The sequence below is a fragment of the Archocentrus centrarchus genome, chromosome 9, assembly GCF_007364275.1.
Source record: "Archocentrus centrarchus isolate MPI-CPG fArcCen1 chromosome 9, fArcCen1, whole genome shotgun sequence".
Lineage (NCBI taxonomy): Eukaryota > Metazoa > Chordata > Actinopteri > Cichliformes > Cichlidae > Archocentrus > Archocentrus centrarchus.
Window position 1 is genome coordinate 24,496,241 of NC_044354.1, and position 21,852 is coordinate 24,518,092.

At 39.7% G+C, this 21,852-nt stretch overlaps 1 protein-coding gene across 3 annotated transcripts; it reads right to left on the minus strand.

Moving 5' to 3' along the window:
* Positions 1-2,090: 2,090 nt before the first annotated feature.
* On the minus strand, positions 2,091-21,405 carry tango2 (transport and golgi organization 2 homolog (Drosophila)). Of its 3 annotated transcripts, none has more exons than XM_030738207.1 (9): positions 21,251-21,405; positions 19,457-19,579; positions 13,129-13,217; positions 11,101-11,220; positions 10,837-10,954; positions 4,861-4,928; positions 4,528-4,678; positions 3,430-3,534; positions 2,091-3,107 (listed from the first exon to the last, which is right to left on the minus strand). In XM_030738207.1, exons 2-9 carry the CDS (start codon positions 19,510-19,512, stop codon positions 2,987-2,989), a joined length of 828 nt encoding a protein of 275 aa, XP_030594067.1. In that variant the 5' UTR covers positions 19,513-19,579; positions 21,251-21,405; the 3' UTR covers positions 2,091-2,986. The 3 variants fall into 3 exon arrangements, with proteins under 3 accessions (XP_030594067.1, XP_030594066.1, XP_030594068.1); XM_030738206.1 differs by having other exon boundaries at positions 4,528-4,681; XM_030738208.1 differs by lacking the exon at positions 21,251-21,405 and adding an exon at positions 12,498-12,661 and having other exon boundaries at positions 4,528-4,681; positions 19,457-19,507.
* Positions 21,406-21,852: the final 447 nt, after the last annotated feature.

A 21,852-nucleotide genomic window follows, 5' to 3' on the forward strand; every position in this document is an offset into this window, starting at 1 on the left:
TTTAGAAAACTTTTACATTAAACGAACCATCGGGTTAAAACAAATAATGACCAGCCTGGCATATCTTTAGATATGCCTCCTCATAACAGTATATTACCCAAAGTATTTGCTCATCTGCCTTCACACAAACATGAACTTGAGTAACATACCGTTCTTAATCCACAGGGTTTATTATGATGTCAGCCCCCTTTGGAGCTATAACAGCTTCAGCTCTTCTGGGAAGCCTTTCCACAAGGTTTAGGAGTACTCATGGGAATTTTTGACCATTGTTCCAGAAGGGCATTTATGAGGTCAGACACTGATGTTGGATGAGAAGCCCTGGCTTTCAGTCTCTGCTCCAATTCATCCAAAAGTTGTTCTATCATGTTGAGATCACTCATCCATATCTTTATGGACCTTGCTTTGTGCACTGTTGTGCAGTCATGTTGGAACAGGAAGGGGCCATCCCCAAACTGTTCCCACAAAGTTGGGAGCATGAAATTGTCCAAAATGTCTTTGTATGCTGAAGCATGAAGAGTTCCTTTCACTGGAACTAAGGGGCTGAGCCCAACCCCTGAAAAATAACCCCACACCATAATCCCACCTCCACCAAACTTTACACTTGGCTCAGTGCAGTCAGACTGTACCGTTCTCCTGGCAACCACAAAACCAAGACTCATCCATTGGATTGCCAGACAGGGAAGCGTGATTAATAACTCCAGAGAACACATCTCCACTGCTCTAGAGTCCAGTGGCACCACTGCATCTGACGCTTTGCACTGCACTGGTGATGTAAGGCTCGGATGCAGCTGCTCAGCCATGGAAACCCATTCCATGAAGCTCTCTACACACTGTTCTTGAACTAATTGGAAGCAAACATGAAGTTTGGAGGTCTGTAGTGATGGACTCTGCAGAAATTTGGTGACCTCTGCACACTGTGCACCTCTGTCCCCACTTTGCTATTTTACATGGCCTTCTACTTCATGGCTGAGATACTGCTGTTCTCAATCGCTTCCACTTTGTTATACTATTAACAGCTGATTGTGGAATATTTAGTAGCGAGGAAATTTCTCAACTGGACTTGTTGTACAGATGGCATCCTATCACAGTACCACGCTGGAATTCACTGAGCTCCTGAGAGCAACCAAAACTAGCATTTTACTTCATCATCCAAGCAAGAAATACTTTACATACAGTCCATCCCCACTTATATGTAGTTTTTTTCTTCATGTTTTTCACATATTATGCAGCCATCCAGTGATCTGGTTCATATTTTTGAACCTCCTGCTAGTGTGTGATATTGAATCCCTTTGCACACACCTTGGTTACTGGGGGAAGCCTGCGAGTATTAAATAAAAAAAGGTAAACAAAACAGAAAGATCAACCAAAATGAATGTCAGATTAAACAGTTAACATGAAATCAGAGCAATCAAGCATATACTACAGTACACAGCTCATTTATTAATCAACAAATTGAGATATGTTTGATCAGTGATGCAAAATATTATGAAACATGCTTTGGTTTTTTTGAGGAAATGTCAAGTGAACCCTTACTGCCTCAGGCACTCAGCAGGTAGTGCTAAGTCTCAGTGGTGATTGTGTTATAAACATGGCCCAATGCCAGACTGTATAAAGAGAACTATAAAGACCTTTACATACAGTTTATAAAAAAGGAGGGATGGAAACATTCCCACAAATGAATTTCACAGGTGAATAAAGATTTTTTTAATTACTCTTTAAGATAGAAGCTTTAGGGTTATTTGTCTTATATATGTTGTGCCGCTTGTATATGACTTACACACCTCTGGCTATAAATACTGTGCTGCTATAAACCAATATCAAAATAAGCATGTTGTCCTTGTGTCATTGTGAGCCACTAAACGTCTTTCACTGACATCCAGGGCTCTCTCCTCTAACAGTTAATGGAACTGGACCTTGATGTGGAGATGTATGTGTTGTCTCTGCTGGTTAAAAAAAACAAAAAAAAGAGAAAAATCTAGAAATATTTTGAGTATCGTGTACATCCCGAAGGGTGCAATATTCCACCCAGACAGCAGGGGTCAGTGTTTGAAAACAGTTGCATACAGTTGTGTAATGTAACAATCCAAATGTGAGTGTTTGGATAAACTATTTATTGTCAAGCTGTTGTAAAATGCAATATTCCACAATGGAAGAAGTCAGAAATCCAGTGCATTCAGTGCAACAGTGCATTGAAACCACATGATGCTGTGCAGGACTGATGCATAATTCCCTTAACACCAATGACAGGGTAATCACAAACTTACAAAGTAGCCAATAACCCTCATGATGAGTCATGTGAACTTAAATCACCTTCTCTAAAAAAAAAGAAAAGAAAAGAAAAGAAAAGTGTGACCCTATGGTTTTTCATAGGATGCTATTTTAACCCACACCCTGGAAATTGTGCATAAAATGTATATCATGGATGGAAGGTTTAATCAGACCCCAAAGAGCATGTTTTGATGCACTGCAGCTGAGCTTTTCAACACATTATCCAGGGGAGCTGCATTCAAGAACACTCATGTCAGAATCAGTCGTGCTGCACATTAAATTGATTTAGTAGTATTCAGAATGTGCCTGACACAGATCTTCTGTTGCTGTTTGCTACATGTAAGAAAGGCCAACAATGTCTAGAGTTCATGAGAGAAAATGGCATCACACCAATCTTGTTACCAGATTACAAGCACTCTGTAATTTTTTAGACGTTTTGTAACATGTAGGTAAAATATTTTCCTCTACAAAACTATAAATGTCCTTTGGCAATCTTTTTAAATTAGCATACATCTTTAACTTAAATCGAAAGTAAGAAATATATTTCAGTGATGTTAATGAGGCAGCTAGTGACTAGCTGAATTAAAAAAGTGCTGATGAGTCTTCACGTTCACATGACTGGTGTGGCGAGGTTCGACTGAAGGAGGCGGCAGGGCAAGAGGTGGTGGAAGGAAAGGTGATGCAGAAAGGCACAGAGTAGGTTTCCTCCATTGCGTCTTCACTCCTGCAGTTTGAACTGGAAAGAACTGGTGCTCCACTTGCTCGTGTCGCAGTTAAGCATGGTGCGCTCTGTGAAGGTCACGTTCCCTTCTGCATCTATCAGGATTATCGTATTGGTCCTGAATGGGTATAGAGAGTATAGAGAGGAAAAAAAAAAACACAAAAATTCTAAAATTAATATTTAATATGAATGACAGAGGTGATGAGAAGTCACTTTTCAGGCACTGTTTGCCACTACCCTGCTAAATGTTTTGATGGCTTTAGGAAAGTTTAACCCTCTGAGCTTTTGGCCAATAATCCACTGTTTCATTGTTGTGGAGGATTGATTACACAGAGTTCACTGTTCTGTGATCCAGCTGTCTAGCACCGCAGTGTCAGTCACCACAGGTGAACACACAAAGAATAGAGGAATGATATGTGGTGTGGGTGGAAGACACTGACCTTGTTCCATAATAAGGGGAGCGAACACATACGGCCGACAGAGCCTGGATCATGTACTTGCTGTAACCATCACCCTGAGTCTCCTGAATTGGATCAGGTGTGTTCCTGATAAAAAAAAAAAACCCAAAACAAACAAAAAGTCCAGACAGACAGTTTTAGAAAGCATATCACTTTTCAGGATATAACTGTACATGCACCATTATTTTTTATTATTTGTCATTGCTGAAGCAAATCCATGAGCAATCCATAAAATCCACCCATTAGTTAGTTTTAAGTGCATGGGTGTCTCTTAACTCACATTATACCTGATGCACAGACTGTCGATCGCTCCCTGGAAGTCCCATTCTAACTACTATATGTGCTGGATCTCCTCATAGCAACCCTTAATGAAATAGGACATTCATTTGCCGTCTTCAAGGCTGTGCAAGGATGTTAAAGTATATTAAACTAAATTAAAAACTAAAACTGGGTATGAAAACCTTTTAGTTAACTAAAATAGTAATATAAATAATAATATCCAACTTATTTGATCCCCTGCTGAATTTGTAAGTTTGATCACTTACAAAGAAATGAACAGTGGCTGACAGAAAGAGAAACACTAAGTATGACCCAAAGAACACCATCCCCACAGTCAAGCAGGGAGGTGGAAGCATTATGCTCTGGGGCTGTTTTTCTGCTAAGGTTTCTGTAAAGAGGAGTGGGCCAAAATTACCCCCATTTATCGTAAAATGAAAAACTGTAACCAACAGCGTAATAATAAAACAAAAACTAAAACTAAGCATGTGCTTTAAATAAAACGTAAGCTGAAACACGCATATACATTGTGGAAATTAACAGAATCAAATTGAGAAGTTTCCACAGAGTGATCTACAAATCGCAGCGCTGCTGGAATCCATCCAAAGATGCACAAGGAAAGGATGCAGGAGAGCAAGGGGAAATCAAACCAATTTAAATCGGGTGTGGTTTTTGATATTTATGGGTGGAGTACCAGGCTTTTTCAACGGCATCTCGTATATACACACAATTTAAAATGGACTGTATTGTTATGGTGCACCAATCTGCAGTTAGGGGAGATTTAAGTGGGTATTATCCACTCACAGTTCCTCATTATTAAGGACGCGGAGCAGCTCTTGCACCAGTCCATCACAGGAGAGCGTCTGGTCACTGATGACACTGCTGAAGTGTTGCTTGCCTTGCAACAGTTTCTTCCACGGAGTATCCAGTAGTGAATTACTCAAGCCGTAGATTCCTGCTGACGGGGGACAAATACAGACAAATATATACATTAGGAAGCTCTGCTGGTGTCCTTCTGGTGCGTTCTTCGATCTGAGAGCAATATTACTGTAGAAATGTCAGAGTGACATGAGCAGGCCACGGGCCAGGACGAGCGGTATGAAAGGTTTCTACAGCAACCATACTAAAAACACAGACCTGGATTTAGATGGATGGGTTCAGGGCTGCCTCTGTTTCCATAGTAACACACAATGTCTTGTTTAGCTCTAGAGAGGACACAGTAAGACGGAAAATTAGACATTGCATTTTGTGATAATCAAACTTGTTTATGTCTAATTATGACTGCTGTGTCAGGAGTCAGAAGACTTCCATGCCTTTGAAATAAACAGAAATAGAGCAAAGATAAAGTTCAAAGGGGCGCCTCTCAGGGAAAATGAGTGCTGAGAGTGAAAGAGAATAACAAAAGTGCACCATATAGTACTCTGTAATGACGTGTTTTCTCTGGAAAATAGGACTTAAGAAGGCTGTTTTATTGGTGGAGGCAATTCAAATTGGAGCATACTATTACATTAAAATATAATATAATATAATACCGCACTTGAACATTTCAAATGTTATCCAGACGGAACAACTGGGTGAAATTAAGGCTTCAAAGCACAAATTAATGCTGCAAACACCCTTGACTACCACAAAAGCCATTTAGTTACGGTGTTAGATCTCCTTGCAAAGTCCTCAGTTAGAGGGAATTTATTCAGTCTAAAAAATCTATCCGACATCAAGGGCATCTGTCATGGCTTTGGTACAGGAGAGTGAATAATAAATTATGACCGAAGCCTTTGAACCAGCAGTGGAATTCATTTTTTTGATGTCAGTTTTATGACAGCCATACCAGTGGCATCAGTCAATCTCAAATGTGGTGCAACACTGTTTCAACATCTAACTTGGAAAGTTTCCCAGTCGAGAGCTGGCAAGACAAGGGCAGAATATGCTGCTGGGCTTTTACTCTGTAACTACGTTTACTAAATAGCTTTAAAAGCCAAAAATCATATCAGACAGCCGTTGGTCAGTCCCACTAGCACACACAAGCAGAAAATATTTACCAAAGATTTCATGTCTGCGTTCAGATGTGTCTGTTAACAAATAAGTAAATTAAAAGAATATTATCTTGCAACTATTCTAACAATCAAATAAGCCCACTTGGTTTCTCAGCAAAAACGCTAAATATTTGAATTGATTTGATTACATTTTTCTCAGCTTCATTTCTCTGAAGCTTTTGGCTTTTATGGAGTCCAACAAAGCTCAATGAATTATTTTCCCCAGGGGAAAAATAAACAGGAGCTTGCTGATGCTAACAGACTGACATTAACTTCTCAATTTAGGTCCTTTTTATTGTTAATAATTGATTAAAAAAAAAAGTGCTTAAAATGTGGGACATGCCAGGAAAACGTTTAAGAACCCCACCCCCCCACCCCCTCCCAGAGACCTGACATGCTGACAGGTGGGTTCAGAGTTATTTTTAATTTTTTTCTTTCTGACACCAAATTCTGACCCTTCACACTGTGAGCCTCAGTAGAAATCAAGATCTATCCGAACAGGGTTTATTTTTCCAATCTCTAAATGTCCATTTTTGATGACACTGTGCTCAAAAATCACACAACTGAAACTGTTCATACTGTATGTTCCTCCTACACGTGAGCGAAGATTTGAGGATAGACTTTTCATTTTCTTCTCAAAGACAGACCTCATCATGACTTGATAAAATTCTCTAATACCTCAGTTTAATATGATGAAGGTAATGAAGATCCTTACCTATTATGTCAGCCCAGTTACATAAACATAATGATGTAAGAGAAGGTCTGACACTGTATTTTAACCTTTTATCATTTTGTGTGTGTGCGTGTGTTTTGTAGCTGACATTATTCTCTCTGATTAAAAAAAAAAGAAAAAGATCTGAGCATTGTTTCTTGAACCAACAGCTATAAACACAGCAGTACTGGCCAATGTTCATTCAAGGTGAACGCAGTCACCACTCATCCAAGCATGTACACAGTAGCCAGTCAATGAGAACCAGATGGCACTGTAACCTGAGGGAGAAGCCTTTATTTGGCTGCTGCGCAAAAACAAAATGTCTGAACTATTATTTTATCTCAGTACTGAAGTCTGAACTCAACAATACCTCAAAGGCCTGGGTCTTTCTACACACTTTGCGTGTGATATGCATCAAATCGACCATGGTGGCAGCAGGTGGAAGATTTGTAGAGAGATAGTTCTAAATGTGCTGTTTGAAACTGGCTAAAATATTGAAAATCCCATCAGGTGTGCAGCGGGCTGATTTGGGGCTGAGATGAGGGAACGGCGGGACGTCGGGACCATTGGGCAGAGAGAGAACAAAGAGAGAAGAGTCAAAAACAGGCTTTTTCAGATCTCAGTCAGAGAGGTAATCAGTATGCAGGCTGAGAGATGCTCTAATGACAAGTCATCTATATTGAGGCTGCAGAGCATCACTAGCTGTACTGTAGTTGCATGGGGCATGGGATTTTCTGGTTTTTAAGTGGGCTGAAGCACTCTTGTCTTTGGGAACCACTGCTCTAGAGCATCGTTTCTCAAATGATGTGACATGGCAAGTTCAGGTGTCCCTTGGAAAGCAAATGCCCCTTCTGGGAGAAAATAATGTTGGATTTGAATCAGAGGCAACAAGACTGTTTATTGGATCATGTGACCGTGTCTATTAAGGTGATAGAGTATATGCTAGTGAAGGAAAAAAGTCATGGCGGACAGAATCTTTGGGATTTATCTGCCAATCATCTGTAAATGTCTTCCTACACCTCCCCCAGCCCCTGGCATCAGTGATTCCAACTTTGGGCCCGACATTGCCAGCATGGTGCCTTGAACTAGTTCTAGTTAGTGTGATGGCACTGTGTTGGTTGCAAAGAGGTACATGACAGCTGTGGTTCTCAGTAAAACATCTTCACAACTATTGTACTGACTGCCATGAAACTTGGTTCAAATATTTATATTGGTCTCATGATGTATTCTAATCCAGACCTTCTGTCTGATACAAAAAAAAAAAAAAAGCTGTTTATACATCCACTCTAAGACTCAAAATGAACATTTATTTAAATTTCTGTGACAATTTTTAGACATCTGGTTTCCCTCTGTGAATCATGCGGTGCTATTTACTATAATCCACTCAGGAGAATCTCATGTTCTGTTCTTCTGAAACACAGTATGATTTCCCCAAAGGTGATGTTACAAGCACTTTGGAGAGAAGAAAAACAAATTCTCACAGTGCAGTTTCTTTAAAATGTTGAGAGTTCATCCGCCCCTAATACTGTGGAATGCGCGTATCTGCTGCCCCGCTGTGTTTCTTTTTCAGCCTCAACAAGTTTCTGCCAAGAATTACAACACATGGTTTGAGGCAATAAGATCGAACCACTTTCTAAAGTTGTTTTTATAAAACAGCCAAACTGAAAGTGCATTAGGCAGGCATTTCTTTGCAGGCAAACATCAGAGCAGATATTCATTAAAATGGATAATCTCTGGGCATTGACTTTAAAGCAAGAGCGACTTAAAGTGGGATCAAAAACCAAAGCTAAAGACAAGTCAGATGAAGTGTTGGATATGGAGCCTCGAGAGCATCAAGCTGAGAATATCTGAGCCAGATTAAAATTTAAATATATATATATGGCCATAGCTCCACAACTGGAAGGCCCAGTAGACTCTTCTTTAAATGCAAGGCTGCCGCTGACCAAATTACTTATGCACAATCCAACATGGTTAAAGAATATTACCCGGTGAGGCTTCTCAATTAACAAGGAGCAACATATAAATTATCACATAATTTGCACGTTAAGTGTACAATCTTTCTCTCATATGCATGACAATGAGGGTGAAGAGATAGACAAAGATGGTGGCACATCTCGACCCCGCTGCCACCAGCCATCTCATCATAAATCATGTCTCTGCTTCCAGATGAAACCCAAAACCTCTAATTGTAATGTAAAGCTACTCTCTATCCACCAGATGCAGTTATTGATTCGGAAAGAAACCAAATGCCTTATTTTCTTCAGGGCAGCCGGACACACTGCAGTAGAAAACAAACAGGCTGGTAATAATGGTGCTTACTAAAAAAGTTGAAGCTTGCTTTTTGTCACTGGTTATCATCTCTATCTGCAGACAGTCATCTGGGGAGGGGAGGGGGGGCATGGCATATTTTGACATAATAAGGCTCTGCTGGCAGTTTTTAGCCCAGTCAAAGCAGACATGAAGCATTATCACATCATAAACATGCAGTGTCTTTAGTCTGCTGCTCTCTCTTGAATGTGTAGTGGTATCTTTTATGTAATGAAAAGAAGAATTCCTCCAGAGTTGTACATGTGCAACTGCTGCCCCCGGTTGTAACAGGCACATCTGCATATTCTGATCTGATCAAAAATAGCAGCTAAGCAGTCTAGATAATATTATATGTTTTCCCCTAGGCTAAAAAAAAAAAAAAGGAGGAAAATCAAAACACTTTCAACAGCACAGATAATACCAAAACTTCAGAAATAAAGCTCCAAGTAGTTATTTTGATATTTTCTTTTAAAAATGCACGTTTGTTTGGAATTCCACATGACTATATTCTCAACATCTGTGGCTTTCTTACCATTTTGAGCCACAAAGTCTGCAAGGATTAGTTAGTCTGTTCCTTTAGACCCAAAATATTAAAGAAGGGTGTGAAAATTTATAGCACAAGAGGCCCAAAAAAAAAAAAAAAAATTCAGCTAACTACACTTAAAATGAACCAGGGTGCCGTCCAAAGTGTCAGGCCACGTCACACTGAAGTACTTTCTGGGAGAACAGTTATGCTGGATGCTAATTGTAATATAAACAAAAGTGTTTTTAATTTCAACAAACTAAATCTATTTGAGACAGCCTTATGTTAGACAAACCATGATCATTCTAGTAACAGCATAAATCTAACCCCTGTTGTGCTTGGCCAATTTTATAAGCTCAGCAGGGTGGAAATCACATAGTAGCTCATGATATGATGCTTTCATGATACGCTGCCAATACCTTGATGGCACTGAGATATAGTGATACTCAGTATTCTGCAATCATCTAAAATACATCAAGTTATATGGCTAACTGCAAAAGAAAGACCCCTGCAAAGGGAAAATGCAGGAATTATATTCTGTATCCAGTGCATTGTGGTGCCAGTGTGTGTTACCAGTGTTATGCTATTTTAATAATGGGTCAGTTCAATAGTTACCTCCTATAAGTCCTATACAGTTATAAGCGCCACCACAAATTGCAAGTTTAAAAGAAAAAAATCACTTTTCTCCAACAGAGGTACAACTTTTTAGCAGTGTGTTGTGCCCCCCTCCCCTTTTTTTGGGGTGGGGGGCAGGTGCAGCTGTAATGCTATCAGCAGGAGAGCTGGCTGTGCTACTGGCAGGACTAGCTCTCCTATCATCACCAGCACAGCATCAACACTTCATAGGAAACACATTGTTGTCATTTGGGGGTAATATTGCTTTAACTTCACCTATGCTATGCTCCACCTCCCTAAGACAACGGTGTGGCTTCACTGCACTGCAACTGTCTACATGGGCCGACACCCTGACAGCTATTGGAGTCTGTACTGAGCCTGTTTTCTCTTTTTTTTTTCTCTCCCTGTTCTTCACCAAATTCAATCAAGCCAGGCTTGTGAAGCACATAAGGGGAGGAAAAAAAAAGAAAAGAAAAAGCCTTCGTTATTTTTTATGCTGTCTAGAGTTTCTTTGTTTATAACCCTGAAATATGAACAGGTGTTCCTTTGGAATTTTAATGCCGGCTCGTTCGTAGCTCAGTATCTTTTCTGTTCTGCCTGCCTGGCACTCCAGAGATGAAGATGTTGCTTTTGTGGTTTTCTTTCCAAGGTAAGGCCAAAATTCAGAGGAAGAGAGTTAAAGCCCGGTTTCTAAAAAAAAAAAAGACTTCTTGAGTGTGTAGAGTATAAGAAGGCACAAAATGATGAAAAACTTGTTTTTACATAATACAGCTTATGTGGCTATTTTACATATTTTTTTCTTCTTTTTTTCATCTTGTATTCATTCACTCAAATCTCTGTGTAAACACCGACATACATATTTGAATCAGCTTTATCAGTGGACGGAGCATACACAGGTAGATTTCACTACACCTTTTACTCACCTGAACTCTGCTGTGACGAGGTTAAACCCATTGTACAGGTGGCCTTCCGTTGACACCTTCTTCAGGTAGGAGTAGCTATCCTGATCCTTATCCGTTAAATAGTTTGACACTAGAAATCCTGCAAATCAGAAAAAGTAAAAAGAAATGTTTCTTTAATTATGCACCCAATAATAAGAAAACCTAATAAATACGTACATAGTTTATATATTTATTCCTTAGAACCAGATTTATGATCATATTTGGAAAGTTTCCATGGCTGCTTACCTCTTCCTTGTGCATCAGGGTTAGGACGTCCCTCCATGAAGTTGGTGATGGCGGCCAGCTTGCCTCTCTTACTGATCCCCAGCCATGACCCCCCTTCCTTGCCACATTCCAGGTCCAGGCCTGGTAAACACAAAAGCATTAAAATGTTTTTTTAAAAAGTCTCCGTTAAGGAGAACAAACGATGAGTAATGAATGATTAACTCTAGAAACAACTTAGATCATTTGTCACTAATCACATGGCATCGCTGTTTAACTGATAGTTATAGTAAATAATTTAAAAGTCTAAGTGCTAGTTTTAGTCAAACCAAAGAAATTCAGGAAGTTAAGCTGAACATGCAAAATGCAAAATGTGAAAGCAAAGAATTCAACATTTTAGAAAAAAAAACAGCGATAAATCAGTTTTTAAAATAGAATAATAAATTATTAATAGAAATTTGCAGTTTCTATATTTTTAAATATTCCATTATTAAATTAAACATATTATTAAATATTATTTAAAGTGGTCCTATTATGCTTATACGTATTTGAAGTCGTATACTGTATATACTGTTACAGAGTTTCAAATAATGATGTGTGTGGACATAGTGACTCGTGTTTCAGACAGTTTTTTCTACTCTTGGATCTTAATTATGTCATTAAGACATCACCAATCATCGATGATCATTAATGATGTCAGAAAGTAGGAATATCCTAAATATGGCCATCTTAGGCACACAGCTCTGAGCCCCACCCATCTGCTGTGTAAACCTTCTGTTTGAAAGAAGCTGCCAATCAGAAAAAAAGCAGGTTTGGGGTGGGGTGGGGGGCTTAAAGGGACAGCTTGTTTAATACATCAGATTAACTGAGGGGCCAGTATAAGCCAAATAAGGAAAGGTTTGAACGTGACATCATGCAATGCTACCCAAGGAGAGTCCAAGAATAGAAAGCTGGAGCTGGAAATGAACATAATAGTTCCACTTTATGAACATGTGAATTAAGTATTAATGAACAGTGACCTTAATCTCATAAGTAACCTCTTTCTCCATCAACAGCATGTTTATACAACAATAGGTCTTGTTCACCCAAAGCCTGCAAAGATTAAGGCAAAATGTCACTTCCTCAAGCATGAAAGGCAGTAAGAAACCTAACCTACATTAAGATACGCATACACAGAAAAACTATTTTCAGTGTCACTGACATCAAAATCATATATTAAAAGCATAAAACATATATAACCCTTAAGATGTCGTCCAGTTGGAATGAAATCCCATTGAGCGATGGCAGCAATTAAATTAATTCAGTCCTTCAGTAAATTAATGTTTTCTTTCCACATCCCTCTTCCTCACTTGACACAAAGAATGCCGGGCCCTGCAAATTTGCTGCACTTCCTGGTGATCAATAAAGACAGGTCCACTTACACTGACAGTGACCTAGAGAGCCCAATGCTCTAATTCCTCTGAGGGTGGATGGAAAGCTAGCTGGATTCCACTGGGAGCAATAGCTTACTTCCCTTCTCGTCATGCTGCGTCTCCTTCAGGGCCCTGCTGCTACTCCCCACGCCCACCCGATCTGTCCCCCAGCCCTGCAGATAAGGCAGAGCCATTTATTCCTGTCACACTGCATAAAAACAGCCATCAATTAAAAACCCACTAGTGGAGTTCTGACCCCTCTATTACAGAGGGGAGAGGAGACTGACAAACAACAAGGATATCACTGCATTTCCTCCCTCAGCAGAAAAACAAAAGAGTGATTTTCTCTGCTTAGCCATAATGTGCACTGGAGATCAGTCAATTAAATGTAGTTTACTGTGGGTGGGGATGTTCTGTGATGGATTTTAAAGTGTAGTAGCAGTACTAAAAAAAAAAAACCAACCCTCCTTCCATATATTAATCAACATAAGTGAGTTATATTTGAAATTCTAACAGATACACTTACATAAAACATGAAAAAGTTGTTCACTAATTCATGTTTTTAAGGAAAATTGCTGGGTGGTGAACTGCTGGGTGCTAAGCTTGACTGCTGCTCTTAAATGTACTTGGAAAGGCTTACCACTGAGGATCTCATTGTTGGGCCCCCAGAAGTCTGCAGCTTTGGATGGCCTGTTGTACAACTCATCTCTGTTTGCAGCCAAAATTAGCCTGAGGACATAAAAAAGATCCATTATTTATTGTGGATTATTTGGTATGTCTACTTCACTTGTTCTTGACATGAAGGTACCAACACATGCTACTGTGTTCCCTGTTGTCCTGTAAGCCCTTGACTGTGATTTGTAAATGGAGTGTAATCAGTCATCACAGACCACTAGTCACAGTACATACATACAGTGTCTACAATGAAGAGCATAGTAAGCCTTGTGATTTAGACACACAGTCAATAAAAAAAAAGCTGTCAGACTGCAACAGTGCAACTTTCAGGTTTACAGCACAGTAAAGACCTCAGATGCATCCAGAAGCATTCAAGTTGAGCATCTCATTTTCTAAATTGATTGAGCAGGAGCCAGAGAAGAGGATACAAAGGGTCAAGGCTACAAAGACGTGGTGTTCCTTTGAAGATGACCGAAGCAGAGAGGATCAAAAAGAATGTAACAGGAAAAAAGAACGAGCCAATATAGTCAGGAAATACAGGCAACCATTCTGAACAGACACGAGGTGAAAGAGCTGATGAGCCAAGTTTAGAGACGCTAATGTAGTAGCAGTGTAGGTGTAATACAGCACCTCGGTCCAACTGCCTGTCTTACACGCACGTGCTTTACATGTAATATCAATTACACATATTTTCCACAATATAGCATGGGGTTTGGGATATGACTGGATCATCTAAAACAGGTATGTTTAATTAAGCCATGCAAAAATTTACCTTAATACTACTTACAGGACCTTGAAGTACATGGGGTGGAGTTGAAGGATTTCTTAAGTACAGATATTTTGCAACCAAGTCAAGTGTCACAATCTGAAGCCAAATTCTTGCGCATTTGAAATGAAAAAGTAAATTTGCATCAATCCCTGTGTACTCTGAGGCCCTTTAACTTGGACAGTTTTCATTAGATATGCTAAATGTACAAAAAAGACAGCTGATTCTGAGGGGTCAGGTGGGAGGAACTCATTTATTTAATTTTTTTAAATGGACTGACCCCATTGTCTTTGGTTTCATTTCCCTGCTTTCATTCGTTTTTGACACAATTAAAAACAACCTGAAACAACTGAAAAAAAAGACTAACGTGACATATTTTACTTTTATCATAATATTAAGTTATTAGTAACATGGTAATAAGTTAAACTCATGCTACCCCCACTCAGTCAAAGAGAATATTAGCAGGAAAAGCAAACATATTTACTGTTAATCCTACTGACTGGGGGCAATATTCACTTTATTGTTTTGTAAATATTATAATTAGTTCATACTTCACTGTGAAGAGCTCAAAGTTTCCACACATTTCAAATAGGCCAAGCTGGATTATGGAGAAATATGCATGAGATTATCTGAGTACTGGCACAGCCATATAAACAAAGAGTCAAGGGTACAAATATTCCACTCTGTAAATATCAAATAGCTTATTTTAAGCGTTGATAAGGCCACCACTGTCAGAGAGCTACTTAATGTGGCGATAAGCAAAATATTAGTGGTTAAAACAATTTGAAATAACATTTTACAGGTAAATCATCTTATCTCAAAGTCATTTTGCAAAGCTGGCTATATCTGCCACACGCACATAACCTCTGCAGATGTTTTATTCCATTTAAAATTTGTTTTTTATTGCCGAAGCAAGGCTACGAGACAAACATTTACTGTTGCAAACAAGAGCAAATAGCCTGAACAAGAGTGTGATCTGATTTACAATAAATCCCCTTCAATGGGACTCTTAGGTCTGACACAGTCTGCCTGTCAGTTAAGCACTGCACTAAACTCTGACCTACAGTTTATTATTATTCAGAGTAAATCAGAGAGTAATGATGCCATTATGCTCACAGCCATTAACAAGACACTGCATCGTGACCTGTATCTAATGCAACACCAGCTATTAGTTTCTACATGCCTTTACTCACAGGTCACTACTGCCATTTGTGTAGTGGGTTAGTATGCCCTCACTCAGCAGCTATTACCCAACAATCCAGCTCATCTTTCCCACTCAGACGTTATGAAACACAGGAAACAATTCCTCTGTTCCTCGATGAAAAAGGTAACCTCTCCGTTTCATGTCATTTTCATTAGCAACTCCACAGCTAAAAAGGTGTGTATAGTATCGCTAAGAACAGATAAACAAAAGTACACCCCTACTGCTACATAGGATTTAAGAGGGTAAGTAGAAGTCAGTTGCTGATAACCACTCCGCTTGATTAATTGATCATCAGCGAGTGTGAACACCTCTATAAAAGCTCAAGTTTTGGCAGTTTGCATCCCAAAGTCAGGCCGTGCAATGCTCAGAGAAATCGCAAAAAACTCAAGAGCTACATCTCAGAGTATGGCTTGCATGGAAGGGTTGTCAGAAGAAAACCTGTTCTCTTTAAAAAGAGCATGGCAGCACAGCTTAGATTTCCAAAGCTGCATCTGAAGAAATCCCAAGACTTCTGGAACAATGTTCTTTGGATAGAAGAGACTAAAGTTGAGCTGTTTGGCTGTATTGCACAGTGCCATGTTTGACAGCACAAACATCTCATACATCTCAAGCAGGGTGGTGGAGGGGTGATCATTTAGGCTTGTTATGCAGCCACAGGACCTGGGCATCTTGCAGCCATTGAGTCGACCATGAACTCCTCTGTACACCAAAGTATTCTAGAGTCAAATGTGAGGCCATCTGTGTAACATATAAAGCTTGGCCCCAAGCACAGCAACAAGCTACAACAGAATATCTGAAAAACAAAAGAATCAAGATGCTGCAGTGACCCAGTCAAAGTCCAGACCTCAACTTGATTGAAATGCTGAGGTGGATCCTTAAAAGAGCTGTGAATGTCCGCAAACCTCAATGAACTAAAGCAATGTTATAAAGAAGAGAGGCCCAAAATGCCTCTACAGTGGTATGAGAGACTGATGAAGCCATACAGAAAATCATTACTTCAAGTTATTGCTGCTAAAAGTGGTTCTACAAGCTACTGAATTATGGGGTGTACTTAGACTGCATAGTCCTCAAACAACTTTTCTTCTTCATGACTGTACACCTATGTGACCCCCAAACATGCACGACTGAAATGTCTTTGTGTGGTGGGAGCAGGGTATGGGGCTGTTAGTCTGAGTATGTTTGCTTGATCATATAATCCTTTTTTATATCTAGTAGCTTGTATATGTATTTGTATGTCATATTTACTATTCCATCTGCCTCCCCAGGGACAGCAGATGGAAATGAGCTAGTAGCTAAATCTGCTACAAAGCATCTCTTCTCCTATCAGACGAATGTTTCTGTTCACGGTCCCTGACAGACAAGTAAATAAGTAAACCCAATTAAGCACAGCTGTAAACTGTCCCAACTTTTTTTGGAAAGTGTTGCTGGCACTGACTTAAAAAAAAAACAAAAAAAAACCACATAAAAATACATACCATACCACACATAATGAAGTTTTGATATTGTCATGTAGGGCTGTGTGGCAGGCAGAGTGTGGACCCAAATGCAGGAGTCAGGCAGAATACAGAATAAAGAATACAAAGTAAACATGATTGCAGGGCAGGAGCAGGGAAACACACAACCATGAGGTAGGTAACAAAAAAACAGAGGGAGACTCAGACAATACATACACACCAGGTAATCAGGGAGACTGGAAACACCCGGGAACAGAGCTGCGACAAATCAGGAAAATCAGACAGGGAAGGTAAAAGTCAAGAGGAAGCACATGAGACTATCACAATAAAACAGGAACTAACACAGAGACACAACTAAACAGGGAAACCAGACAACCACGGAGACGTGACGCAGAGAGACCACAGCGGCACAGCGACACGACTGGGGAAACAGAAAGAGATAACTAAATACTACATAACCAAGACGTATGGACTCAACTAGAACATAAGCTAAAGCTTTTTTTGTGCCATTTTCAGTAAATACAGTGTTTAAACTACTTGCAACCCACTACAATCCAATTTTTATCAATTTTGTAACTTCACCTTTAGAGGTTTGGAGGTAGCTGCTGTTGTCATATGATTTCAAACAATGAGCAGCCACACAGGCCAGTGAAATGCATCAAAATCCACAGCTGTTGTATGTTCTTTCAATAAACCTAACGGCTTTCCTATTATTCCTTCAAGATAGGAACGTGAATCATATTAAAAGCAAACAAATAAGCCAAATTGACCTAATAGGGGTCAACCTTCATGTATCAACGGCTAATGACAACCTGTTCCCGTGGTGCTTTATGAGCTACCAGTGCTCCTGAAAACAAAGCTAACACTAATGATGCTACACAGGAAGAGAGCATCTGCTTTTGGATCCTGAGGGGCAAATCCTGTGCAAGCGTCTCGGATCACAGCACGAGTCAGCCAGCTGCATCATACAGGAGGCATGGTGGGAAGCAAATAGCTATCAAAGCTCACTGACACTTGACTCTGATTTCTTTCTATTCAACAAATGCAGTGATTTATATAGCCAAACATATGTGATTCCTATATTAACATTTTCTGAGCCTTTGCTAAATTTACATTGAGGCATGTAAACGTTAACCTCGTGGTAGGTTTAGAAAGATGAAGGAAATCACCAAAGTCACATGACTTTTATTATCATCATCAAGGGATAATGCAAGCCTAGGCTGGGTCAGAGTGGTGGACTGCCATACTCAATCTAACTGGCATGCTGCCATCACATACAGTGACCGTATCACAAGAGGATCAATTGTTTCATTTGCTTTCGTTTTGAGTTAGTGTTCAGTCACAGTGTCAACTTGTTTACATGTATTATAATTTACTTGCAGATAGCTGTGAATGACATGGGATAAACAATTTCATCCCCACCATTACAAAAGCTCTGTGGAGGGCTGCCATTATACTTAGTACATCACCATCATTTTTTGGCTGAAGGGACTGCAAGTGAAGCTTTTATATTATGTTTAAATGACTAGCCTAACAAGAAGTGATATTATATATACAGGTCAAAATTATACTGCAGTGCTGTTTGGTGGACTGCTGCAGTGCTTTCATTCTGAGCAGCTGGAGCAAAAAAAAAAAAAAAAAAAAAACAGTGTAGACTACAAATTGCGTTTCTGAATACAGAGATCTCAGCATGCGGGTAATCAGCGAGTCATTTGTGCTAAATATTAACCCATTTAACTCCCGCAGATCCATTCCTGTCATTTTGTGCTGCGAGTGCTTTAATAATTGTACCTAATGAAACTTTAATTCTGCCTTCAATCCAATTTTATCTTAGTGTGCTGCATATTCCTTTTGATTTACACATTCGCTGCAGCCAAAGAAAACTACTCCTGCAGCTAGCAGAGTCTATAAATAGCAGACATGCTATTGCATCAGGACACAGAACGTTTCACCTTTCCCCAGGTTCAGGTCTGAGTCAGTACTCATAACACACCTCTGCTGTGATCTCCTTAGGCGGGGTCAGACTCCCAGAGGGAAGGACAAAGATGGACAATGGCCTGGCAGAGAGCTTGCTCTCAAGCTCTGGGGGATTATAATAAGCTGGGGCTCCAAATACCATCAGGCTGTAACTCACACTGACTGACTGTACTGCACCGATCTGTGCTGCTCACCAAAAGAAGTTCATATTTACTGCTGGGTAGGGCACACAGAGGTTGCAAAAAGAGCCAGCGCTTTCAGGACAAATGGTAGGAAAGATGTTTCTAACTTTCCAAGCTTTAGGAAACATGCAAGTTTGGGAAGTTTTGACAATAATGTCAAAAAACATTAAAAAAAATAAATTAAAAAAAAAGAGTTTAGTAACTGCATGTTACTTGAGGAGTTTGAGAAGCAAAATATTACTATTCTAAGCAAAATATTAAAAACCAGCATAAACAGTAATACATCTAATACAACATAATAAATCTGCATGAAAAAGAAATTCTATACCAATTTTATCACTTTTCCCCTACAATATAGCACACAGAGTTAACGATAAGCTTAACATAACCACAGTGTTTCTCCACTTGCTGCTTCAAACTCTTCTCTGCTACCTCAGAGTGTGCGGTTCCTCAAGACGGTTTGTTGATGTAACCATTTTTGTTTTGCTTTATTACCTATGGTCATGTGCTTTGAGGCAGCTCTCTGGTTTGTTAAGAACAAGTCCTTGTATAGTTTTTCAACTCAAATATAACTAGAGAGCTACACTTTGACAGTTAAGTGTTATCAAGATAGAAATTGAGGATGCTTTTTATGGAGGGCGGGGGGATTTCTTTTCGTACCTGGCTGAACACATTGTGTAAATATTTAATGCAAGGCTTAACTGGTCTACCTGTAGGCATTTTTGGACGCAGGCCGGGGGTCAAACTTGAAGAAAATTATACACATGGATGTGCTGGGGACTGATGGCAGGGCTTTCACTTGGTCCACATCTGACTTCAAATCTTAGCCATATCTGACAATGACAAGAAAACAGAAAAGCAAAGGAGATGAAATTGTAGTTTTGTTGTCACCTGGTGACAGCAGAAAAGAAGCAAAATCACATTTTATGTCACAGCCTTATGCCTAAATAGTCTGACCCCACCCCACCCCACCCCCTTTTTAAAAAAAAATATTAATCTAATTCCCATACCCTGTGATAATATAGCAAAAACAGATTCATGGAGAAGACAGAAATATCACATTTACATAATGATTCAGATGTTTTGTTATGGCATGTGAGGTGCCTCCGATTGATTTTGATGTTCCCTTGAGATGTTTCTAAACCTTGATTGGAAAGGCACCTGCTTATATAGGGTCTCACAGTTGACAACGCATGTTACAGCAAAAACCATGCCAAGAGGTCAGAGAAAGTGCCTGCAGAGATCAGAAACAGTGCTGCATTGCCAAGGCTACAAAACATTTTGCTGCATCAAAGGCTCCCAGAGTACAGAGCACAGTGGTCTCTATACTTCTTACATGAAAGAAGCTTGGAATAACCAGGACTCTTGATAGAGGTGGCTCCCAGGCCCAAACAATTGGAAGAGAAGGGATTTTAGTAGAAGTGACCCAGTGGTCATTCCCATTGAAATCCTGTGTGGAGATGCAAGAAACCTTCAGAAGGGACACCTATCACTGCAGCACTCCAATGATATGAGCTTTAAGAAGGAAGGAAGGAAGGAAGTTTGTCCTTAGTGAAAGATGCATGAAAGCACCTAAAGGACTATCAGACTATGAGGAAAAAGATCTCTGACCTGATGAAACCAAGGACTCTCATAGTGTGAGAATGACAAAGGTGAGTGACCAGAAAATACACTATTTAGGCTACAGCAATTTGCAAAGCTGGGGAAAAAATTAACAAGACATGCCACCTGTATAAAAAACCGTCTGGCTCTGCTACTGGGATCTCAAGCCAAAGTGACTATTTAAACCACAGTCTGTGATTTTAACCCAAACATCTCTGTATAAACCTGAAAATATGTGCAAACTGACAGTCCTCCAGTATAACAGGATGAATGTGATACTTCCGGTTTTTTAATTAACATACTTCCTAAATTTTTGCTAGTCCGAAAACATTCTGAATCCGTTGTTTCCAGACTGAGAAAACTAAAGGTTTTCTTCTCTGTCTGTGATCCTACAGCATCTAGTGTATATGTGGTCCCTATAGATTGTGCTGATCATATTTCACGAGTCTTTTTCAGTAATTACAATGTATTTGTATATGCTGTTTAAACTACAGTGACCATGTTATGACCCACATTCAGAATGACTGGGGATACACTCATTATTATCACTCTGCTAACTGTAATGAGTGCAAAGGTAGCAACTGAGTAAGAGTAGTAAACTCAGCCATATATCACAATACTAGTTAATGGCTCACAAAGCCGACCACATTAATCACCTGATATTACAAAGCTGGAAGGTTCTAACAACTTTCCACAGTTAACCCTAGCAGCTGGCACTGTCGCAGGCCATTAATATTTGCTAAAGACCAACGAAGTAGCTCAGCAGCATATCCACAGACCAAATCGAGTAACTTGGTTAGTTGTTCCAGCATAACTTAACCCGTGCGTAACTAGCTAACGTTAGCATAATAGTAGTTAACAACGTATCGAAGACGCAGACCCAACAAACTTTAGCTACCTACCCAAACTTAGTTGTGTGCGAGACAGTATACTGCTGATATCTGACTAATCGTTTTTCTCCTACGCTGTTTACTGCTGTTATATCAGCTAGTTGTACTCACTGCCCCTCAACACTCGCTGTTGGCAACTAAAAGGAAGTACTCACACAGAGTGACCTCGATTTGTGTCTTCAGTCGTTTCACAGGCCTAAGAAATCTTACGTGACGGGTCATTATCCGTGTGTTGACAATAATCCCGCCCGCCTCTGCGTTTTAGATACTCAAAACGAGCGCACACACTCATGGGTTCGTAGTGATTGGTCGCTTTACAAAGCAAGACCTGCCAAACTCACCGCAAAAGGGATCAATCGAGTTTCCGGTTTAGTTAACGTTAGATTCAAAGTAAAAGTATCGGTTTCAGAACTTTATTTTGATTTAATTACTTAAAATACAGACTCGGTTTGGATAGGACCATAGGAAAACCACTCAGCACGCAGCTTTTATTTTATTAACCCTGATTAGGCCTCTCAATACAATATAGCGCGCGACTGAAAACCATACTGGCATGTGTTTTAATGCCCAGGCTATAGCACAAGGTTCAGTGGCGCTTGATTCAAGTCCTATAA